General features: G+C 39.3%; 2 protein-coding genes across 3 annotated transcripts; both read right to left on the reverse strand.

Annotated features, from left to right (window-relative positions):
• Nucleotides 1–16: 16 nt before the first annotated feature.
• LOC134068984 (caspase-3-like) lies at nt 17–5,355 on the reverse strand. Of its 2 annotated transcripts, none has more exons than XM_062524823.1 (7): nt 5,242–5,355; nt 4,942–4,991; nt 4,293–4,432; nt 3,956–4,084; nt 2,307–2,482; nt 1,868–1,985; nt 17–887 (listed from the first exon to the last, which is right to left on the reverse strand). In XM_062524823.1, the coding sequence occupies exons 2-7, from the start codon at nt 4,989–4,991 to the stop codon at nt 661–663; spliced, it is 840 nt and encodes a 279-aa protein (XP_062380807.1). In that variant the 5' UTR covers nt 5,242–5,355; the 3' UTR covers nt 17–660. The 2 variants fall into 2 exon arrangements, with proteins under 2 accessions (XP_062380807.1, XP_062380808.1); XM_062524824.1 differs by lacking the exon at nt 5,242–5,355 and adding an exon at nt 5,107–5,195.
• An 8,227-nt stretch (nt 5,356–13,582) lies between these two features.
• Nucleotides 13,583–17,721, reverse strand: LOC134068983 (caspase-3-like). The gene is made up of 7 exons (XM_062524822.1): nt 17,600–17,721; nt 17,304–17,359; nt 16,595–16,731; nt 16,290–16,418; nt 15,464–15,639; nt 14,833–14,950; nt 13,583–14,417 (listed from the first exon to the last, which is right to left on the reverse strand). Exons 2-7 carry the CDS (start codon nt 17,357–17,359, stop codon nt 14,185–14,187), a joined length of 849 nt encoding a protein of 282 aa, XP_062380806.1. The 5' UTR covers nt 17,600–17,721; the 3' UTR covers nt 13,583–14,184.
• Between the last annotated feature and the right edge of the window lie 301 nt (nt 17,722–18,022).

Here is an 18,022-nt window from a genome sequence, read left to right on the forward strand (position 1 = left end):
AGACAGTCACAAATCATTATGTTCAAAACTGAAGCGTTCATGTTTAATGAAATTTGGCACATTAACAGTTTGTAGTAGTCAAGTGAAAGTACACATTCATTTCTGTTTAGTGTTTGAATGCAAGATGAGTATAACCAGTTGTGTTGTGTCATTTTGGTCCCTTTTACAGCTTGTCTTTCCTGTGCAGCACTACCCTGCATGTTATCTTACAGAGCACACTATGCAGCTCCTCCCACTGATGTCAAGACATGTCACCCCTGAATAGTATATCATTCATTCCACCCATAAATAACAAATAGCCAATGGCAACACGTAGAGATCCACACTTAACACAATAAAACAAAACTGGTAAACCCCCTGCTTGACTTTTTTCAAGTATAGTCTTCCAATTCTTACTTTTCTGTCATTTCCAGCTGAACCGTCTAACCGTTCTAGTTTCAAACCGTTGTATACCATCCATTGTGCAAAATGAATTATTTTATATTCATATAGTTTCTGTTTATAAAAAAGTAATTGTTTGTTTATACACCTGTATCCTGTGGACACTCATCAAGTATTCTTCAGCATGTCACTAAACATTTTACAATGATTTCCACTATGTGGTCCACTATGTCATGCAGCCAAGTCCCATTGTAATCTGCCTAATCTTTGGTCACATCGCTAGGGGAAGTACACTTCTTTGGTCAGCATTGACACAATGCAAGGAATCTGTTTCTTGGCATTGTATCCCGGGAGATTGGAACAAGACTCGAACTCCAGCGCCACCTTGTGGTTCACCCGTGTCATGATCTGCATGAGTTCCAGCTCTTTGCCATACTTGAGCATCATGTCACACACAGACTGAATGAACCATGAGCCACATGAGGTGTTTCTCCAGGAGTAATAGCCTGTCAAAAAATATGAATAAAAGCAAATTAATTACAATAGGAACACAAATATTAACCTTTCATGTGGTTTTCCTTGCCTTTGTTGATCTGACAATGTGTATAGATTGGGTTGGTTGTATTGTACTAGACCTCTGAAGTTCACCTACAAAAAAGCTGCCATATTTGAGATCAGGTATCCTATCTTGTGATTTTCCTATCCTGTTTAAGTCTGAAATGCCTTTGAGTGGGTAGTGTGATCTTCACTACATTAAGACGGCAAACTTAATGTAGAATAGTACCTTGCCATAGGTAGTTAGGCTCAATTAACACCCGGATCTCCTTACAGTATATGGGCAAAAATGGCACCTTTTTGTAGGCAAACTTCAGAGGTCTACTCAAATGTATTTTTTGGTGCTTATCCTTGTTTGACTTCCCAACTTACTCGTGTCCTTTTCATTTCAACTCAGTTAGTCACTCAATATAAAACATCTGCCAACTGACTGGAAGTAAAGAGGAGTATTGAATTTCTAAGCATACCACAAAAGGTTGCTAAGCACCCAATTGCTAGTGGCAACAATACAATCATGTAACAATTTACACAAATAAACATTAAAAAATCCCTAACTGATAGACTTTATTTATCAGTACACTTCAGATATTCTGTATTTCTGAAATGACATGTAAACAGACATAAACCGGCAGAGAAGAAAGCAAGTAGTGGCAGACCTGCTTTGTGAAAAGTGTTCAAATAAAAAGTGAAAATGAAATTGACAGAGTATGCATGCCCTTCTAAGTGACAGGTTAGGTATACATTAAAAGTGAAAATGAAATTGAGCTAAAGAAAAAAATTGCTTGAGTATGCACTGTTAAGTAACACGTGTTTAAAAAACTGAAAATGAAATTGTACTGAACAAGAAACTGATTGAGCAAGCACGGTGAAATGACAAGTGTTGAAAAGAAAAAGTAAAAATGAAACTGATGCATGCACGGGCATATCCTACCAGGTGCAGTGGAGTACGCATAAAGGAAGTCTGCCTCCACTGGTATCCTCTCCGTGGATCCTTCCTCAGCCACACTGTCCGCCTCAATGCCGCTATCCAGGTCTGTGCCCCGACACGCCTGGGAAATACAAAACAACAGCACCACTGACCAAGGCTCTTCTTGACACGTTATAATTACAGGAGAGAAACCCTTTAATGTGATTTTTTACAGATGAAAAACCAGGGATAGAGTTGATCTGCATGGATGCAGTTGGCTGTATTGTACTTAAAATATCAGTTTTTGGTTCTTGTTCTTGTTGTATCTCATAATTTACCGCTGCCTTATCTATTGTCCCACATAAAAACAACATCTGCCAACTGACTGTATGTGACACTGATGTTATCAGTGTCAATCAAAGTTATTATATATTATTATCTATTGCTAATTCTGTGCAAGTACCTGAATGAAGAAGAGCTTTGGCTTCCCAACCAGCGTGGGGCATCGGTCTCCCCTGAAGAGGCTGGTGAGTTCCTTGAGGTCTACAGCGCCATCGGTCCCGTACAGCACGCCCTCATCTCCGTGGCTCAGCAGGACACACACCAGGGAGGCGGACTGGCTGTGGTCGTCCTTGGCCACTGTCAGGGTTCAGATTTTGGTGTCACTCAGTAATAACGACTACAACAAGAAATCATTGAGGTATGGGCTCTCCCGCCCTCTCTGATGCAACTTATTATCATTACTGAAAGGAAAACTAGCAATCTTAACTCAGTACGGTTAGGGTTCTTTTGTCAAATTTAGTAAATTGCTCTAAGCTGTTCTAGTTGCTTGTTCAGTGCATGCTAAATTTAAAAAAAAAGAAAAAACGGTAACACTTTATATTAAGACACACATATTCACCATTAGTTAGCTGCTTACTAACATGTGTATTAGTAGCATACTAACCATTTGTTAGTCATTTTAAGTAATTAATTAATACCTTATTCTGCAAGACCTTATTCTACCCTTACTAGACTCTTAATTAAGAATTCCCCCTATGTAAACTCATAATTACCCCTTATTCATAATTATTAAGTAGGCTGTTGAATATGAATTATGACTTAAATATACATTGCTCAGTATGGGGCTTGTAAGGTGGTAGTACCACAAGAACAGTTATTCACCCCTAATAATACTTATCAAAGATGGTCTATTCAAATTGAACTAGACACTAAACCACAAGTACTAATAGTGTACAAATAACTAATAATTAAGTCTTTGTAATGCAAAATATGTTCTAATAAGGGTAGAATAAGGTCTTGCAGAATAAGGTATTAATTAGCAACTTATATTGCCTAACAAATGGCTAATATGCTACTAATATACATGTTAGTAAGCAGCTAATTAATGGTGAATATGTGTGTTTACCAAAAAAACTCATAATAACACAAGCTAGGCATAATTCAACAAACATATCGGCTTCAATAATTTTAGACAACCTCTCAGGAGCGAAGACTATAGGGCAGTTCAATTGGTTGTTTAGACAGAATCAATTATTGTATTTTAACCGTTCGCTCTTTCTAAATCTGAGGTAGGAAAAAGGAGAGCAAAAGGAGGAAGATGAAGATGGGAACAAGGAAGAGGAGCATGATGAAGATCAGAAATCCTGACTCACCTGCCAAAGCAGGCTTTGCATAGTACAGTATGACAAAGCTGAACTCAGTTTAGCCATTCCAACACAATAATGTCTTTAAAACGACAGAAGACAAGAAGACTTCTGAGAAGACTGCAGCACTATTGCACACCTGGTCATCAGAATTCATAGCTGTTTCAGTTTCATTATGCTCACTCCAAACCTTAGCCTCAGGTGTATATTAAACTTGAGTCTTGAGTCTCTAATGTACCAGTGAGCAAGTCTCATACCGAAAGCAGACTGAAAGATCACATGCAATAGCAACCTTTGTACATCTACACAAGTTTACGCAACATCAAGGAGGCTAATTCTTTAAAAGACCCAGTCCACATCTATTGCATAGCTTTTAAATTAGTTATTGTCTAGAAGAGTAGAAGGTACATGACACCTCATTACATTTTCAGATTAGATCGACTCAATGCTCTGAAATATAATTTACCGGTGCTTAATAATGTCTTGATGTCTTTTACGGAGAGGTCATTGTTGATCTTGACTTTATAGCCAAGCTGAGAAAAGACCCTCTTTAAATTTCCTGCGTCCATATCAGTCCCATTCCGTATGTTCATGCCTTGCAAGGAAAGCAGAAAAATATGACTGTCAGTGCAGCACAAAAAAATGTAGTAAATTGGTCAGATTTGACCGTTGTTGAATGGTAATTTAAGGCTGATCAAATGGCCACTTCACATCTGACTAACTGAATGAGTTTCAACCTCTAAACAACATATTACCCGTTGAAAAACTGAGTGAAACTGAGTTTCAACCTATGGACATATTACCTGTCCTTCTGTCAAAGTTCTTGTTGTTGATGATGATACACTGGCCTATGGACGGGTAATTCATTTTGTACCGGTAGGCATCAGATGGAGGTTTAGCATCAACATGTGACTCCCCTCTAGGGCCTGAGGGCTTCTCTGGCCTACAAGATGGACAAATGAGTACAATGACAGTAAAATGCATGCAACTTATATCTGATTATATGCAAATTGTGATTTTCAGGATCAGGACTTCCTTTATGTAGGCTAATAACATGACTCCATGCCATCCAAGGGCATTGAGCAATCACATTTTACCAGGAGTATGACAGTGTGACTCTCCTCTGACTTTGAAGTCAGTCACATTTTAAAGTAGGTTGTTCAAGTTCATACTTGCTGGTAAACCACTTACTTGCTGGTTTACCACTTGCTATGCTGGTAAAAGAGCTGCCCCTCAGCCTCATGCGAGTTTTGACAACACTTCATAAGTTTAGACATTCTGTTTTTGCTGTCATTTGACTAACACATGTCACGATCTGTTTAGCCTACTTCACTGATATATAAAAGTAGCCTAAACAAACCTAATTTTGGCCGAGTCAATCGTGATACATTTTTCTAGACGTGAAATAAAATCACAATAGTCTCCTTCGTGTCGGTGTGCAAATGTCTCTACCTTTGAGTTGGCTTAGCGTCCACACTATCACCGTCCACTGTGCTCGACATCTATAAAGGACAACAGTGATGTCAGTTCCATGAAATGCAATTCACTTCAACAGTTTTAAAACACTTCTCTTTAGTGGACAAAATACACGACTTCTTAGCCAAGTGACTCCTTAACTGTTCCAACCCCAAGACGAGGACAACACGTTTACGGAATATCAATTCCAACTTCCAGTGAAGTTCTGCTGTTCTGTTTTTAGGGTTAGGCTAGGCTAGCCTTCGAGTCTATCATGAATAAACACAAATGGCTTACCTTGAATCACTGAAAGTGGAGGAAAAGAGGTTGGGGATTTTTCACACCGACGACCTAGATAGGAAGTTATGACCGCCAATGTGCCCGATTGGCAACATAATACTAATGGTTTGTTTGACCACGCCCACACTTTCTTGACGTTTCTACATGTTGGGAAAAGTTTTTACAGCAGGTATCGGTTGTAGCCTGAAGAAACTACTCTCATTGCAAGATTTACTCATTCGTAGCATGTTGTCAATTTTAACCAAACCATGCGTGCATCCAACAGCAATTCAGTCCATGTTTAAGATTACATAGGATAATTGTGACAATGCAAAAGTTTAATGTCTGTAAAAAGATTGGCCTGTCCCCAAAGCAGTGCACAATGAGCAGGCCTCTTCAAATCCCTTTGTTTTCTTTATAGGTGTGTATGACATCAACACTTGGCTGTAGAACTCATTTTATTTTATTATTTGCTCTATGCCATAATGTGTAGCCTACTCAAGATCACAAAAACATTTGTGATTCAGTTTGCTATGTTTCCTAAGTGTCAGCTGATCAGCTTTAAACTGTCATAAACTGTCAGGCACCGCTACTGATGCTTTATCATATGGCACCACTTGACCTAACTGAAGTAGCCCATTTGACTTCAGTGACTAAATAAAACTTTAAAAAGGTCTTGATGAAAAATCTATTTAAGTTCATGTGTGTGGGAACAAGCAGAAGTGTGGAGTGTAGGCCTATGTACATTTTCCCACTTTCTACTTCTAAATTTAGGTCATTGCTCCACAAATGGTTTCATTTCCCATCAATGTACTGTTTCAGTGTTGTAGTGTTTCAACCATTAGCCCTCTAAAAGGTTTCTGGAAAATATTCTAATCAAACAACCTAACACATCCAAAATGTATGCTAATAGGCATATTTTTGGGCATTTCAATAGATCTCCTCTCCGTATGCTCCTAACAGATTCTGAAACATGAGTCTCTTCTTAACCATTTTGGAAAACTTCTCGATGTTATTCCACAATGTGGTAATATTGAATTAGGCCTATCAAGACTGGTTGTATGTTGTGCTGTCAATAGGCTACAACTAAAACCCCAATCCGCAGTCTTTACTGCTCCAAAGTCCAAACTCCCAGAATTTTTTCAATGGCCAACTCAGAGATGAAGACATGCATTCAACAGCCAGCCAGACAAGCACTTAACGTAAACCCGTCAATAGACTGTTCCAGACGGGAAGCCTCAAGTCAGAGAGAGAAAAGACCTGCGTGGGAGTCACTTTACTGGCAGCGTTCTAAGCATGCTCCAACCGGAAACAGGAAGTAACAGGAAGCACAGCTAAGGAATAAGAATGCAAATGCACACAACTGGTTCTGCAAGGCTATATTGTCACTGAACCTGTCAGTCGAGAAATTACACACTTCTCCCCCATAATGGCCTTGAGGCACAGAATGTGCATGGCAGGTGAAAACAGTTTCTGCCATTCTAACACATTAATGAACACTTAGGCCTATGATGGGGGGGGGGGGGGGGGTATAGGAGCAAAATAATATTAGACCTAATAACAGTGTTAGTAAATACATACATTGACATTAACCACTCAAAGTAACTAACTTAAAGCAAAACTAATATAGCTCCAAGGTTATATCCAACTGCAGAAGGGCAATGTTTTGCGTGGGTTAGATGGATGAAGGACGCCGCTGATTATAAGAAAAAGGGTTGATTGGGTTGCCGAAATGTCCAAGTTTTTTGTCACACTAGGTGGCAACCCTAGCCTATGATTATACATGTGTTCTGTGTTCTGTTTTCTTCATAAGAGTAATGTCTAAAGACTACTGTTTATGCATGTCATTCTATCTAATGTCCTAACAGAATCATAATCATATGAACATAAATGGGTACATTAGCGTAAACAATCATTTTTAAAAATCAAAATATCGTGCTTAACAAATATTCAAAAACAAGGCATGCAACATTTATAGATCTGGTCTGCTATTCTTTTTTTGATGAACACATAAGAAAATAAACACATACATATGCCATACAAAGGGTAGAAGACACAAAAAAATAACAGGTATAGACATACATTCATTACTCTTTAAAAAAGTAATAAAAAGAAATAACAAGACAAGACTTGCTTTCTGAGTAGCCTATGCGATCATAAAACAATATTCAAACCGACATAACTGCTCCCTAAGCTATAATGAATAATGAATTACTCATTATGGGTACAACCTTAAAATATCCCATCAATAGCTGAATGATTAACAGATTCTAACTTTAAGCAAGGTACTTTTGGACAGTTTTGTTATATAGAGGATTTTCATAAAGAAACATCACACCGTATCAATACCTGATCATTGATGCTATAGCACAGCATATATCAACACCTGATCATGTAGCTATAGCACAGCATATCAACACCTGATCGTCATTGATGCTATACATCATATCAACACCTGATGGTAATAATTTTAGACTTATTATTTGGGTTTTCAGACCATGATTGCCACCATGCAGAATTCTAAAGCCTTAAGCTCATTGAAAGAGCTTTCTCACCCTCCCTTCTCCCACTGACCCAAAGCGGAATACTGATGACCCTCCTAAAGCTCTGTGAAACACCCACTCACACAAAACAAAGGAAAACCTTGCTGTATGTCTCTACAGACCAGTTCATTTTCACCCTCTCTGCTTGTAACAGAATAAAATCTGATTCCTGAGTTTCTTGCAGTTTGCCAGTCTATGTTAATATCAGGCGATATTACAACTTAATAACGCTTTCACACCTGATACACAACATTGGCATGGGGACCTCTGATGCCTGTGGATATTTGTGCAGTAGAACCGATGGACTCTGGATTGCTCCGATATCTCACTTCTGGTCCACATTATCCAACACTTGCTGAAGCTTGGCGTTGATGGTCTTTAGCTGGTGCTCAGCTCCCAGCATGCATCTGGTCTCCATGAGCAGAGCAGGCAAGCTGGTGGAGGCGTACTGGAACCGAAAGAGAAACAAGAAAGAGATAAGAGATAAGAGACATTCATGGCCATTTGTACACGCACAGACAGTATGATACTAAGGACTTGTTGTGCAAAGTTCAAAAGGTCAACATTTAGAGAAGGGATACACTCAATACTGAATAGAGAGTGAATATAAGCATAAGAGAGAAAAGTCCATTTCACATTTGACAATAGTATTGGTTCAAGTGACATGCTTGTTGCCTGCTATTCTGTTTTTGACTATTTGTCTGACTGTGGCTGGATAAACACTATTTATAAAAGCATGCCCTGTGTGTGATTCTGTCCGGTCTGCTGTGTCTTAGGTTGTCTGTTGAGTGTTTGTGTCTGAGCAGAGGATGAGCAGGGTGCTGTGTCTCTGCGGATGCTTTTTTCATGCAGTGTTATGGATGGGAGGTTAGCACCAACGATTTTCTCTGCAGTCTTTCTAACTCAGAAGGGTTGTCCTCTCTGCCAGAGTGGAATTATACTTGACAGTGATGCCATTCGTGATGATACTCTCTAGGAGTCATCTGTAGGCCTGAGGGGTAGTGCTGTGCATTGTATTGCCACTTGTGCAATATATATTGTATCGCCATACCCAGGGCATGAAATTGGCACCCGCCAACTAGCCAAATGCGGGTAACTTTTCTGATTGGCGGGTGAAACGTTCAACCTACCTGCCACATTGGCGGGTAGCCAATAAAACAACGAAACACTGAAAAACACTGTTAAAACGAGACTCGCAACAATATGATACACTGTAACACCATGTAAGATCGGGTGATTGTCTTGACTGTCTGTCTACACTGATGCCATTCAAAATAGCAGAGATACGCGAGGGGCACAAAGAAAATAGAAAAGGCCGTCCGACAGTTCTCAAAACGTTGCGTTGCATAGCGCTGCCTGCTCGTGTTGATGGGCTACACTCATGACACTCCAATTGAACAGTGTCAACGGATTTGTATCGCTAATGCAATTAAATTAGCTGCAAATATATGCAGGAACACACGCACACTTTATAATAATCATATGTCGAACGCTTTAGGCTAGTCTTATAGTTTATACATGGGTTTAGTGATTAATGATCGGGTAAGTGCAGAAGTAGCCTACACGAGATTTGAGCCTCGTTGAGTTTTATCACCCGAAGTTTTGCACGTTACTCCAGTGATGAGCTGCGCTTAGGCTATGTATATTCTGCACAAGTGCAACAAACATTCAATTTTCTGAGTTTTGTTCATTTTTATTTTGGACACAAAATTTGGCTGGTAAAAGAACACAGTGGCTGGTGGACTTCAAAATCCACCCGCCACAATGGCTGGTGGCCAAAAAAGTTAACTTCATGCCCTGGCCATACCGTCAAATATCAATAGCCTATTTCTTTATTAAAGCAATATACTGTCTATATACACATCAAGTTGTGCTTCCAGCTCTATTTTTACATTTTTGGCAAAAAAACCCCTGCAATATGCACCATATCGCAATAAACTGTGATGTGTTGTATCGTGAGGTCCTTGCCAATAAACAGACCTACTGAGGGGGCGGTGGCTGAGTCTTCAGCAGCCTGATGAAAGTAAGCCGCTTTTTTCACTCTTTTTTCATGATTCTGCTCTGGTTCAGACGATTGAGTATGCTGTTGACTTTGATACATTGATAACAACGTTCAAATGTATTTACTACAATGGCGAAAAGCTTCAAATCAAAATGAAATAGATTTAAAATGTCGTCGACATGTGTTGAAGTGTGTACAGTGAGCACAGCAGGAAGAGAAAGCAAGGTCCTCCAGTGGAGCTGATTACTTGTGACCACTGAAGTCTCTGTTTGTCTGGGTGTTTTATTCAATTATAAAGAAACAATGTTGACACACCAGAAAGATCAGACACAATCAAGACTCCAAGTCTGTTCCAACAACATGATGCAAAACATGATGCGCCACGGCTGGGGCCCAAATCGCCTTTCCTAAAGAACTATGGTAGTCAGCATATCATCATCTTACCTACTAGACACTAGTCCACGGATGCTAAGGTGGACAGCAATACCTAAACCAGAGACGGTTGAAAAAGTATCTTTGCCTAAACCATCCTTCCGCTCCATGTGACCCGTACCTGAGGAGGCAGATGAAGACTTCCTGCTTTGCTTCCTTCTGCTGCCGGAGGATGAGCGGGACTTCTGCTGCCCTCTTGCTGTCACTGTAACTCCTACTGGGATATACTGTAGTTCAATGAATATCACCATGACCTATGGATCTTCCTGCTTTTGTATCTTATTTGATTGACAACTTCTTTATCACTAATGGCCACCTTTATCTACAGTACTTGTGTGATTTTCAAGCTGATTATTGACACTATTGATGTTAAATTCCCCACCTGTGAACATTTAATTAAAGTTTGTAACTTTTTGTATTTGTTTGTACATTTGACCTCAAAACAAAATACAAAGTAAGTAAATGTAGCCTGCTATATCAACAATAATGGCAATAATATAATAATAATAATAAATGAGTTGACTAGTTTGCCCGTTGGGTTGCTATAAGTGAGCACAGAGAATGGCAAGTTTGGCTTGGTAGTTGGCCGTGGTCCTGGGATGCCAATAGCGATGTCCGCTAACACCCCCTATGGATGAGGGGTCATTTGGAGCGAGCTAATAGGGAAATGGAGGAGCAGGGGAGGAGGTGGGAGGCTTTGCAACTCCAGCATGACGTAAAGGGCACCAAGGAGGGTTTTACGAGCGGAAGTTGGGTGAGTGATGCCTGTCAATCAACGCTATGGGCTCATCCTGAACTTTGTTTAGAAAACATCATTAATTATTCATAGTTAAAAAACAACTATTTGTGCAATATTTGAGCAGTTTCTTCACATTACTTCCCAAATCTGAATATGGCATTGAATTGCCCATGGAAAACTTAAAAAAGCACATGTAATTCATGTTTGTACCTTGTTTAGTCAAAAATATATACAGGAAAATATATTTCAGCCTGGCGGTGGCAATTTTGAATCTCAATTTTGAGGCATTTTGGGACATTTTTTAGCTTCATACTGTATACAGCAGATTTAGAATCAGCCCCTAAAAATGTTATACAATATGAATAATCACAACATGCCTTCAGGTTCTGATTTTGTGTAAATGTACCCTGTCGAATGCCAACATGTAGAGATCCACACAATAACACAGTAGAACAAAATGGGTAAATCCCCTGCTTGACTTATTACAGTGCATGAAAATGCACTGTACTGTTCTTCCAAAACTTCTTCTTCTTCTTCTTCTTCTTCTTATTATTCCGCTGATCAAATTCATTTTTTCTATTCAGCTTGAACCGTTTAACTTAGAAACTTCATTCAAACGTCGCAACGTAGGTCTTAAATAGGGGAATGCTGCTAAGTATTTTTCAACTTTGCAACTTTTATACTTTTTAAACTATAAATTAAAAACTATTACAAATTTCCCCATAGACTTAACATTGGCCTCTATGACATCACAATCGGATCATTAAGCAATTAGAATCTTATGCCAGGTGGCCAGCCCCACCTGCAGCAGCTCTCTCTCTCTCTCAGGCTACATACACTGGCTCTCTTAAGACTAGACAGTTAAATTGATTACACCTGTATCTGTATCCACTACTCTCAGTAGAGAGCTGTGTCTCTCCAGTCTACAAGAATATAAGGCACATTCCATCCAACTTTCTATCCATTCATCTTCTTCAGACCATTCACTCATCCACCCATTAAACTGTCTATCAACATCTATTAAACAATCTGCCTATCAACATCCATTAAACTCTCTGTCTATCAACATTAATTAGACTATCTACATTCAACTTTTAAATGATTTACTCTGTCTCAGGCTTTAAGCACACTCTCTCTTAAGACTAGCCAGTTAAATTGATTACACCTGTATCAACTACTCTCAGAGAGCTGTATCAGTGTCTCTCTTAACAAGAATATAAGGCACATTCCATCCAACCTTCTATCCATTCATCTTCTTCAGACCATTCACTCATCCACCCATTAAACTGTCAATCAATATCTATTAAACAATCTGCCTATCAACATCCATTAAACATTCTGTCTATCAACATTAATTAGACTATCTACATACAACTTTCAAAGTATTTACTGTGGGTGCCTCTCAAGCAGCGTTTATATGTCCTACCTCGCTCCTCGATCCTCAATGATCTACATAAAGAAAGATAGAAGAAGGGCTAGACTATCCCATTGTTGCCGCTCCATCATTCTTTATGTAGATCAGTGAGGATCGAGGAGCGAGAGAGGACGCGTAAACGCTATATGAGAGGCACCTTCTGTCTCAGGCTTTAAGCATACAATCTCATTTAGACTACAGATTCTGTTTCACTACTTCCTCTGTCCACAACTGTTTCAAAATAAAGGTCCTCACTGCAATAATACACTATTAAATCATTTAACCATTGTAACTACTCAACTATTTAACTGTTCAACCATTCCAACTGTCAGTTATCAACTATGCCTCCAGTCAACTACACGAAACCTCCATGTACCTAGCAATCAACATACCAACCATTAAAATTAAGCGTTTATGACCGTTTCCATAGCAACCAACATGATTATGCTGCAGTAACTTCTTGCTTCCTGATAGTGGCCACCATGGATACCCTAGCAACAAATGTTTCAAAATAAAAGTCCTCACTAGCAAGTTAGCTAGTTAGCATGGTTAGCATAGTTAACATTGTTAGCATAGTTAGCATTTTTAGCATAACTGCAAAAAACATCTAACTAAGTTAGCTAATCAACCTGGTTAGCATTGTTAGCAATTTTAGCATTGTTAGCATTTTTAGCATTATTGCTAGAAATCATCAGTCAAGTTAGCTAATCAACCTGGTTAGCATTGTTAGTTTAAGTTAGCATTGTTACCATAGTTAGCATTGCTAGCATAGTTAGCATTTTTAGCATAACTGCTAGAAATCATTAGCTAAGTTAGCTAATCAACCTGGTTAACACTGTGAGCATAGTTAGCATAGTTAACCTTTTTACCATTACTGCATGAAATCAGTAGCTAAGTTAACCAATCAACCTGGTTATCATTGTTACCATAGTTAACATTTTAACATGAATAGAAATCAGCAAATCAAAATGTTTCAGCTTTAAACTGTCTACCTTCACACTATCAACTCTCTGTAAACTATGCAACCACCATATTTACCCTAGCTACACCTTGGTAACCATATCTACATTATTTATCTATTTTTGCATTTCATGCACTGGTAATTCCTTGGAATTGCATTTCTAGTTTCAAGTATAGTCTTCCCATTCCTATTTGTCTATCCTTTCCAGCTGAATTGTCTAACTCTTCTGGTTTTAAACGGTTGTATACCATCCATGGTGCAAAATGTATTATTCTATATTCATTTGTTTATTTATTTATTTCTTGAAAAGTAATTGTTTATTAATTTGGTAAACACCTGTATCCTGTGGACACTATAGCAAGTATTCTACAGCATATCACACAATGACTTCCGCTATGTGGTTCACTATGTCAGTGTTTCCCAACCTTTTTCCCTTGAAGCCCCCCTTGCCTGTGTCTAAGACAAGCCAGGGCCCCCTACCCAAACTCCTACCCACAGACTGTACACACACAAGACATTGTATTATTCAACAATCGGGGTCTGGGGATGAATTACCAATGCCTAGCCTGACATGAAGGTTGCTTATGCAAGTTCAGAGGTCAGGGGTAATAAATAGCTACATGAATTTAAATGTAGAACAAAATTATGTTTTAATTTGGATTATGCAGAGTTTTGATTATCCAACTGGGTGTGTTATTGGGATTTTAGACATTTAATGTGCGCAAATATAATTTTGGTAACCTCACAACCTCAGCCCAGGCAATGTTGTGCGGACCCCCTGCAATCTCTGGCGGCCCCTATTGGGGTCCCCGGACCCCAGGTTGGGAACCACTGCACTATGTCATGCAGCCAAATCCCATGGTTATCGGCTTAATCTTTGGTCACATTGGGGAAGTGCACTTCTTTGGTCAGCATGGACACTATGCAAGGAATCGGTGTCTCGGTATCGAGATTGGAACAAGACTCGAACTCCAGCGCCACCTTGTGATTCACCCGTGTCATGATCTTTATGAGTTCCAGCTCTCGGCCAAACTTCTGCAGCATGTCACACACAGACTGAATGAACCATGAGCCATTTCCGGTGTTTTTCCAGGAGTAATAGCCTGTCAAAAATATGAATGAAAACAAATCACAGGAGGAAGGCATAAACCTTTCTTGTGGTTTTACACAAATCCAGGGATATAGTTGATCTGACAATATGTATGATACTTAGATTTGTGCTACCTCCCAGCCAACTTGTAATGCAACTTGCCATAGGTAGTTAGCTTCAGTTAACACCCGGATTATATGGGCAAAGATGGCAGCTTTGGTTCCATTTTGAAGCTGAACTTCAGAGGTCTATTTAAATGTACTTGGTGCTTATCCTTGTTGAACTTTTCAAATTACTAACTTGGCAACAATACAATCAAGTAACAATAAGTGCAAATGAACATGAGAAAATCCTTAACTGAGACACTTTGACAAGTGTTGAAAAAAGAAAGCAAAAAATAAACTGATGCATGCGCGGGCATATCCTACCAGGTGCAGTGGAGTATGCATAAAGGAAGTCTGCCTCTACTGGTATCCTCTGTGTGGATCCTTCTTCGGCCACACTGTCCGCCTCAATGTCGTCATCCTCGTCTTTGACCGGACATGCCTGGGAAATACAATACAACATAACTACTGAGTCCGACCAAGGCTCCTTTTGACACATTACGATACAAACCATTTTTGGTTCTTATCTTTGTTGTTGTATCTTATAATTTACTGCTGCCTTATCCATTGTCCCACATAAAAACATCTGCCAACTGACTGTATGCGACTGAAAAGATATCAGACATTTTCAAAGCTATTATATTATTATCTATTTAGGCCCCAGTCGTGGCGCGACTGGCTGGGGCACCTGCACCGCACGCCGGCGACCCGGGTTCGATTCCCGCCCCGTGGTCCTTTCCGGATCCCACCCCTATTCTCTCTCCCACTCGCTTCCTGTCACTCTACACTGTCCTGTCACATTAAAGGCATAAAAGCCCCAAAAAATATACTTTAAAAAAAAAAAAAAAAAAAAAAATATATATTATTATCTATTTAAAATTCTTTGGAGGACCCAGTCCACGCCTGAATTCCAGTACAGTGCATCCGCTACAGCTCCGCTATTGGCCTGCTGTACCTGGATGAAGAAGAGCTTTGGCTTCCCAACCAGCGTGGGGCACCGGTCCCCCCTGAAGAGGCTGGTGAGGTCCTTGAGGTCCATGGCATCGTCGGTCCCGTACAGCACACCCTCATATCCATAGCTCAGCAGAACACACACCAGGGAGGCGGACTTGCTGTGGTCCTCCTTGGACACTGTCAGGGTTCAGATACTGGCGTCAGTAATGAAATCATTGATCAACTTGTAGGCTTAAATAATTTAAGACAACCTTTCAGGAGCAAAGACTATAAGGCAGTTCAATTGGTTGTTTAGCCAGAATCAAGGATTGTTTTTTTTTTTTTCTTTCTTTCTTACTAAATCTGAGATAGGAAATAGGACAGCATAAAGAGGAAGGAGAAGAGGAAGGGAGCGAGGAAGAGGATGATGAAGATCATGAAAATGACTAAATGGGAGAATAGTAAATAAACAATAAAGTCATTCAATCAATCAATGATAACTATGGAATAATAAGCAATAATAAAAACAATGTCAATTTAATCAATGGCTATAGAAACAAAACAATGCTATAACATACAAACTTTAATCATGAGAAATGTTAATAGACTAAGTGCATATTGAATAGATATGTCTTCAGACTCCTCTACAAGTGAGCAAGTTTCATACCGAAAGCAGATTGAAAGATCACATATGCAATGGCAACCTTTGCACATCTACACAGGTTTACGCAAAATCAAGGAGACATCTATTGTAGCTTAAATTAGTTATTATCTAGAAGAGTAGTGAAGGTACATGACACCTCATTAGATCAGATTGGATAAACTCGATGGTATGAACTAGAACTTACCGCTGCTTAATAATGTCTTGATGTCTTTTACAGAGAGATCATTGCTGATCCTGACCTTATAGCCAAGCTGAGAAAAGACCTTCATTAAATTGTCTGCGTCCACATCAGTCCCAGTCCGCGTCTTTATGCCTTGTAAGCAGATAAAATATGACTGTCAGTGGCAGCACAATAACAGAAAACATGAAAACAAATGCTGATGGACCGTAGATTGGTCAGATTTGAACGTCGTCGAATGGTAATTTAAGGCCGTTCAATTGGCCACTTTACATCTGACTAGCTGAATGTTTCAACAAACAACATATTACCCTTTCTGTCAAAGTTCTTGTTGTTGATGATGATACACTGGCCTATGGACGGGTAATTCATGTTGTACCGGTGGGCATCAGATGGAGGTTTAGCATCAACATGTGACTCCCCTCTAGGGCCTGAGGGCTTCTCTGGCCTACAAGATGGACAAAGGAGTACAATATGACATCATGGCAATAAAATGTATGGATATACAGTAGTGCTTCAAAAGTGATGTCAAATCAAGAATTACAGGATGAAGAAGACTAAACCAAATATGGGTCAATCTGGGTGGACTTAATTTCCTGGTGGAAGACAACGACGACAACACCTTTCTCAACAACTTTCTGTTCAATCTGGATCAGCCGCAGAAGAATGACAGTCTCAAGAATGTGAACTGGGCCACAGATGGTAAGCACAATTAGGCTACATACCTAAAGTTTACTAGCTCAGATAGTGTGACAGAAACAGTTTTTAATATTTATTATTTAGAATATAGCCTACATTACATTAAGAGAATAAACCATTATGCAAATATATTAGGCTACTTTTAATACTTTAAGTAGCCTATAGGCCTGCATTTAAAAGCAGGTACTTTTCACTTTCACTTTAAAATAGGGTTGATTGTGGTAGGCTACTTTTACTTTCACTATAGTAAATATTTCTCTGCTTATTTCTACTTTGACATAAATAGGCCATATTTCTATGTAATAGGCTGAGTTTCAGTACTTTCTCCAGAACTGCCACTTGGCGTCCACACAATCGCCGTCCACCGTGCCCGACATCTAAAGGACAACAGTAATGTTAGTTCCACGTCATGTAGGCTACATTTCATTTCAACACTTTTATACACGAATATGTAGTGGACAAAATACATGATTTCTTAGCCCAAACGTTAGACTATAACAAGAGGACACTAACACGTGTTTAAATACGGAATACCCCGGACAATCGATACTTAAACGGAATTTCTATTTTAGGGTTAGCCTACTTGAGTCTATCACGAATAAACGCAAACAGCTTACCTTGAATCACTGATAAGTGGAGGAAAAGAAGTTTAAGTTATCTTCACACCAACCTAGATGGGGAATTATGACCGCCAATGCGCCAATTGTCAACATAGCCTGTATAATGAAACTAATTGTTTGTTTTACCACGCCCACATTTTCTGACGTTTCTACTTGTATCAGCATGCAGTGAGTAGCCTACAGAAGTAATGTTTAAGATTGCATAGGCTAACTGTGACAATGCAGAAGTTCAATATGGCTGTTAAAAGACTGGCATGTCTCAGTTCCCCAAAGCAAGTCAGCCTCATCAAATCACTTTGTTTTCTTTATCAGCAGGAACATCCTGGCTTAGAACTCCAAAAAGTAAATCATTTTATTTTATAATTTGCTGTGCCATATGGTAACGCCAGATTACCGAGTAGCCTAAAACATCTGTGTAAT

This window comes from Sardina pilchardus, chromosome 21 (genome assembly GCF_963854185.1).
Source record: "Sardina pilchardus chromosome 21, fSarPil1.1, whole genome shotgun sequence".
NCBI lineage: Eukaryota > Metazoa > Chordata > Actinopteri > Clupeiformes > Clupeidae > Sardina > Sardina pilchardus.

Excerpts from the sequence above, each read along its gene's own strand:
- LOC134068984 (XM_062524823.1), bottom strand. The coding sequence starts at position 4,991 with ATGTCGAGCACAGTGGACGGTGATAGTGTGGACGCTAAGCCAACTCAA. Across the intron at positions 2,483-3,955 it reads CAAGACATTATTAAGCACCG|TGGCCAAGGACGACCACAGC; the intron begins GTAAATTATATT and ends GAACCCTGACAG. Across the intron at positions 888-1,867 it reads TGCGTACTCCACTGCACCTG|GCTATTACTCCTGGAGAAAC; the intron begins GTAGGATATGCC and ends ATTTTTTGACAG.
- LOC134068983 (XM_062524822.1), bottom strand. The coding sequence starts at position 17,359 with ATGTCGGGCACGGTGGACGGCGATTGTGTGGACGCCAAGTGGCAGTTC. Across the intron at positions 16,732-17,303 it reads AAGTGGCAGTTCTGGAGAAA|GCCAGAGAAGCCCTCAGGCC; the intron begins GTACTGAAACTC and ends TCCATCTTGTAG. Across the intron at positions 15,640-16,289 it reads CAAGACATTATTAAGCAGCG|TGTCCAAGGAGGACCACAGC; the intron begins GTAAGTTCTAGT and ends GAACCCTGACAG.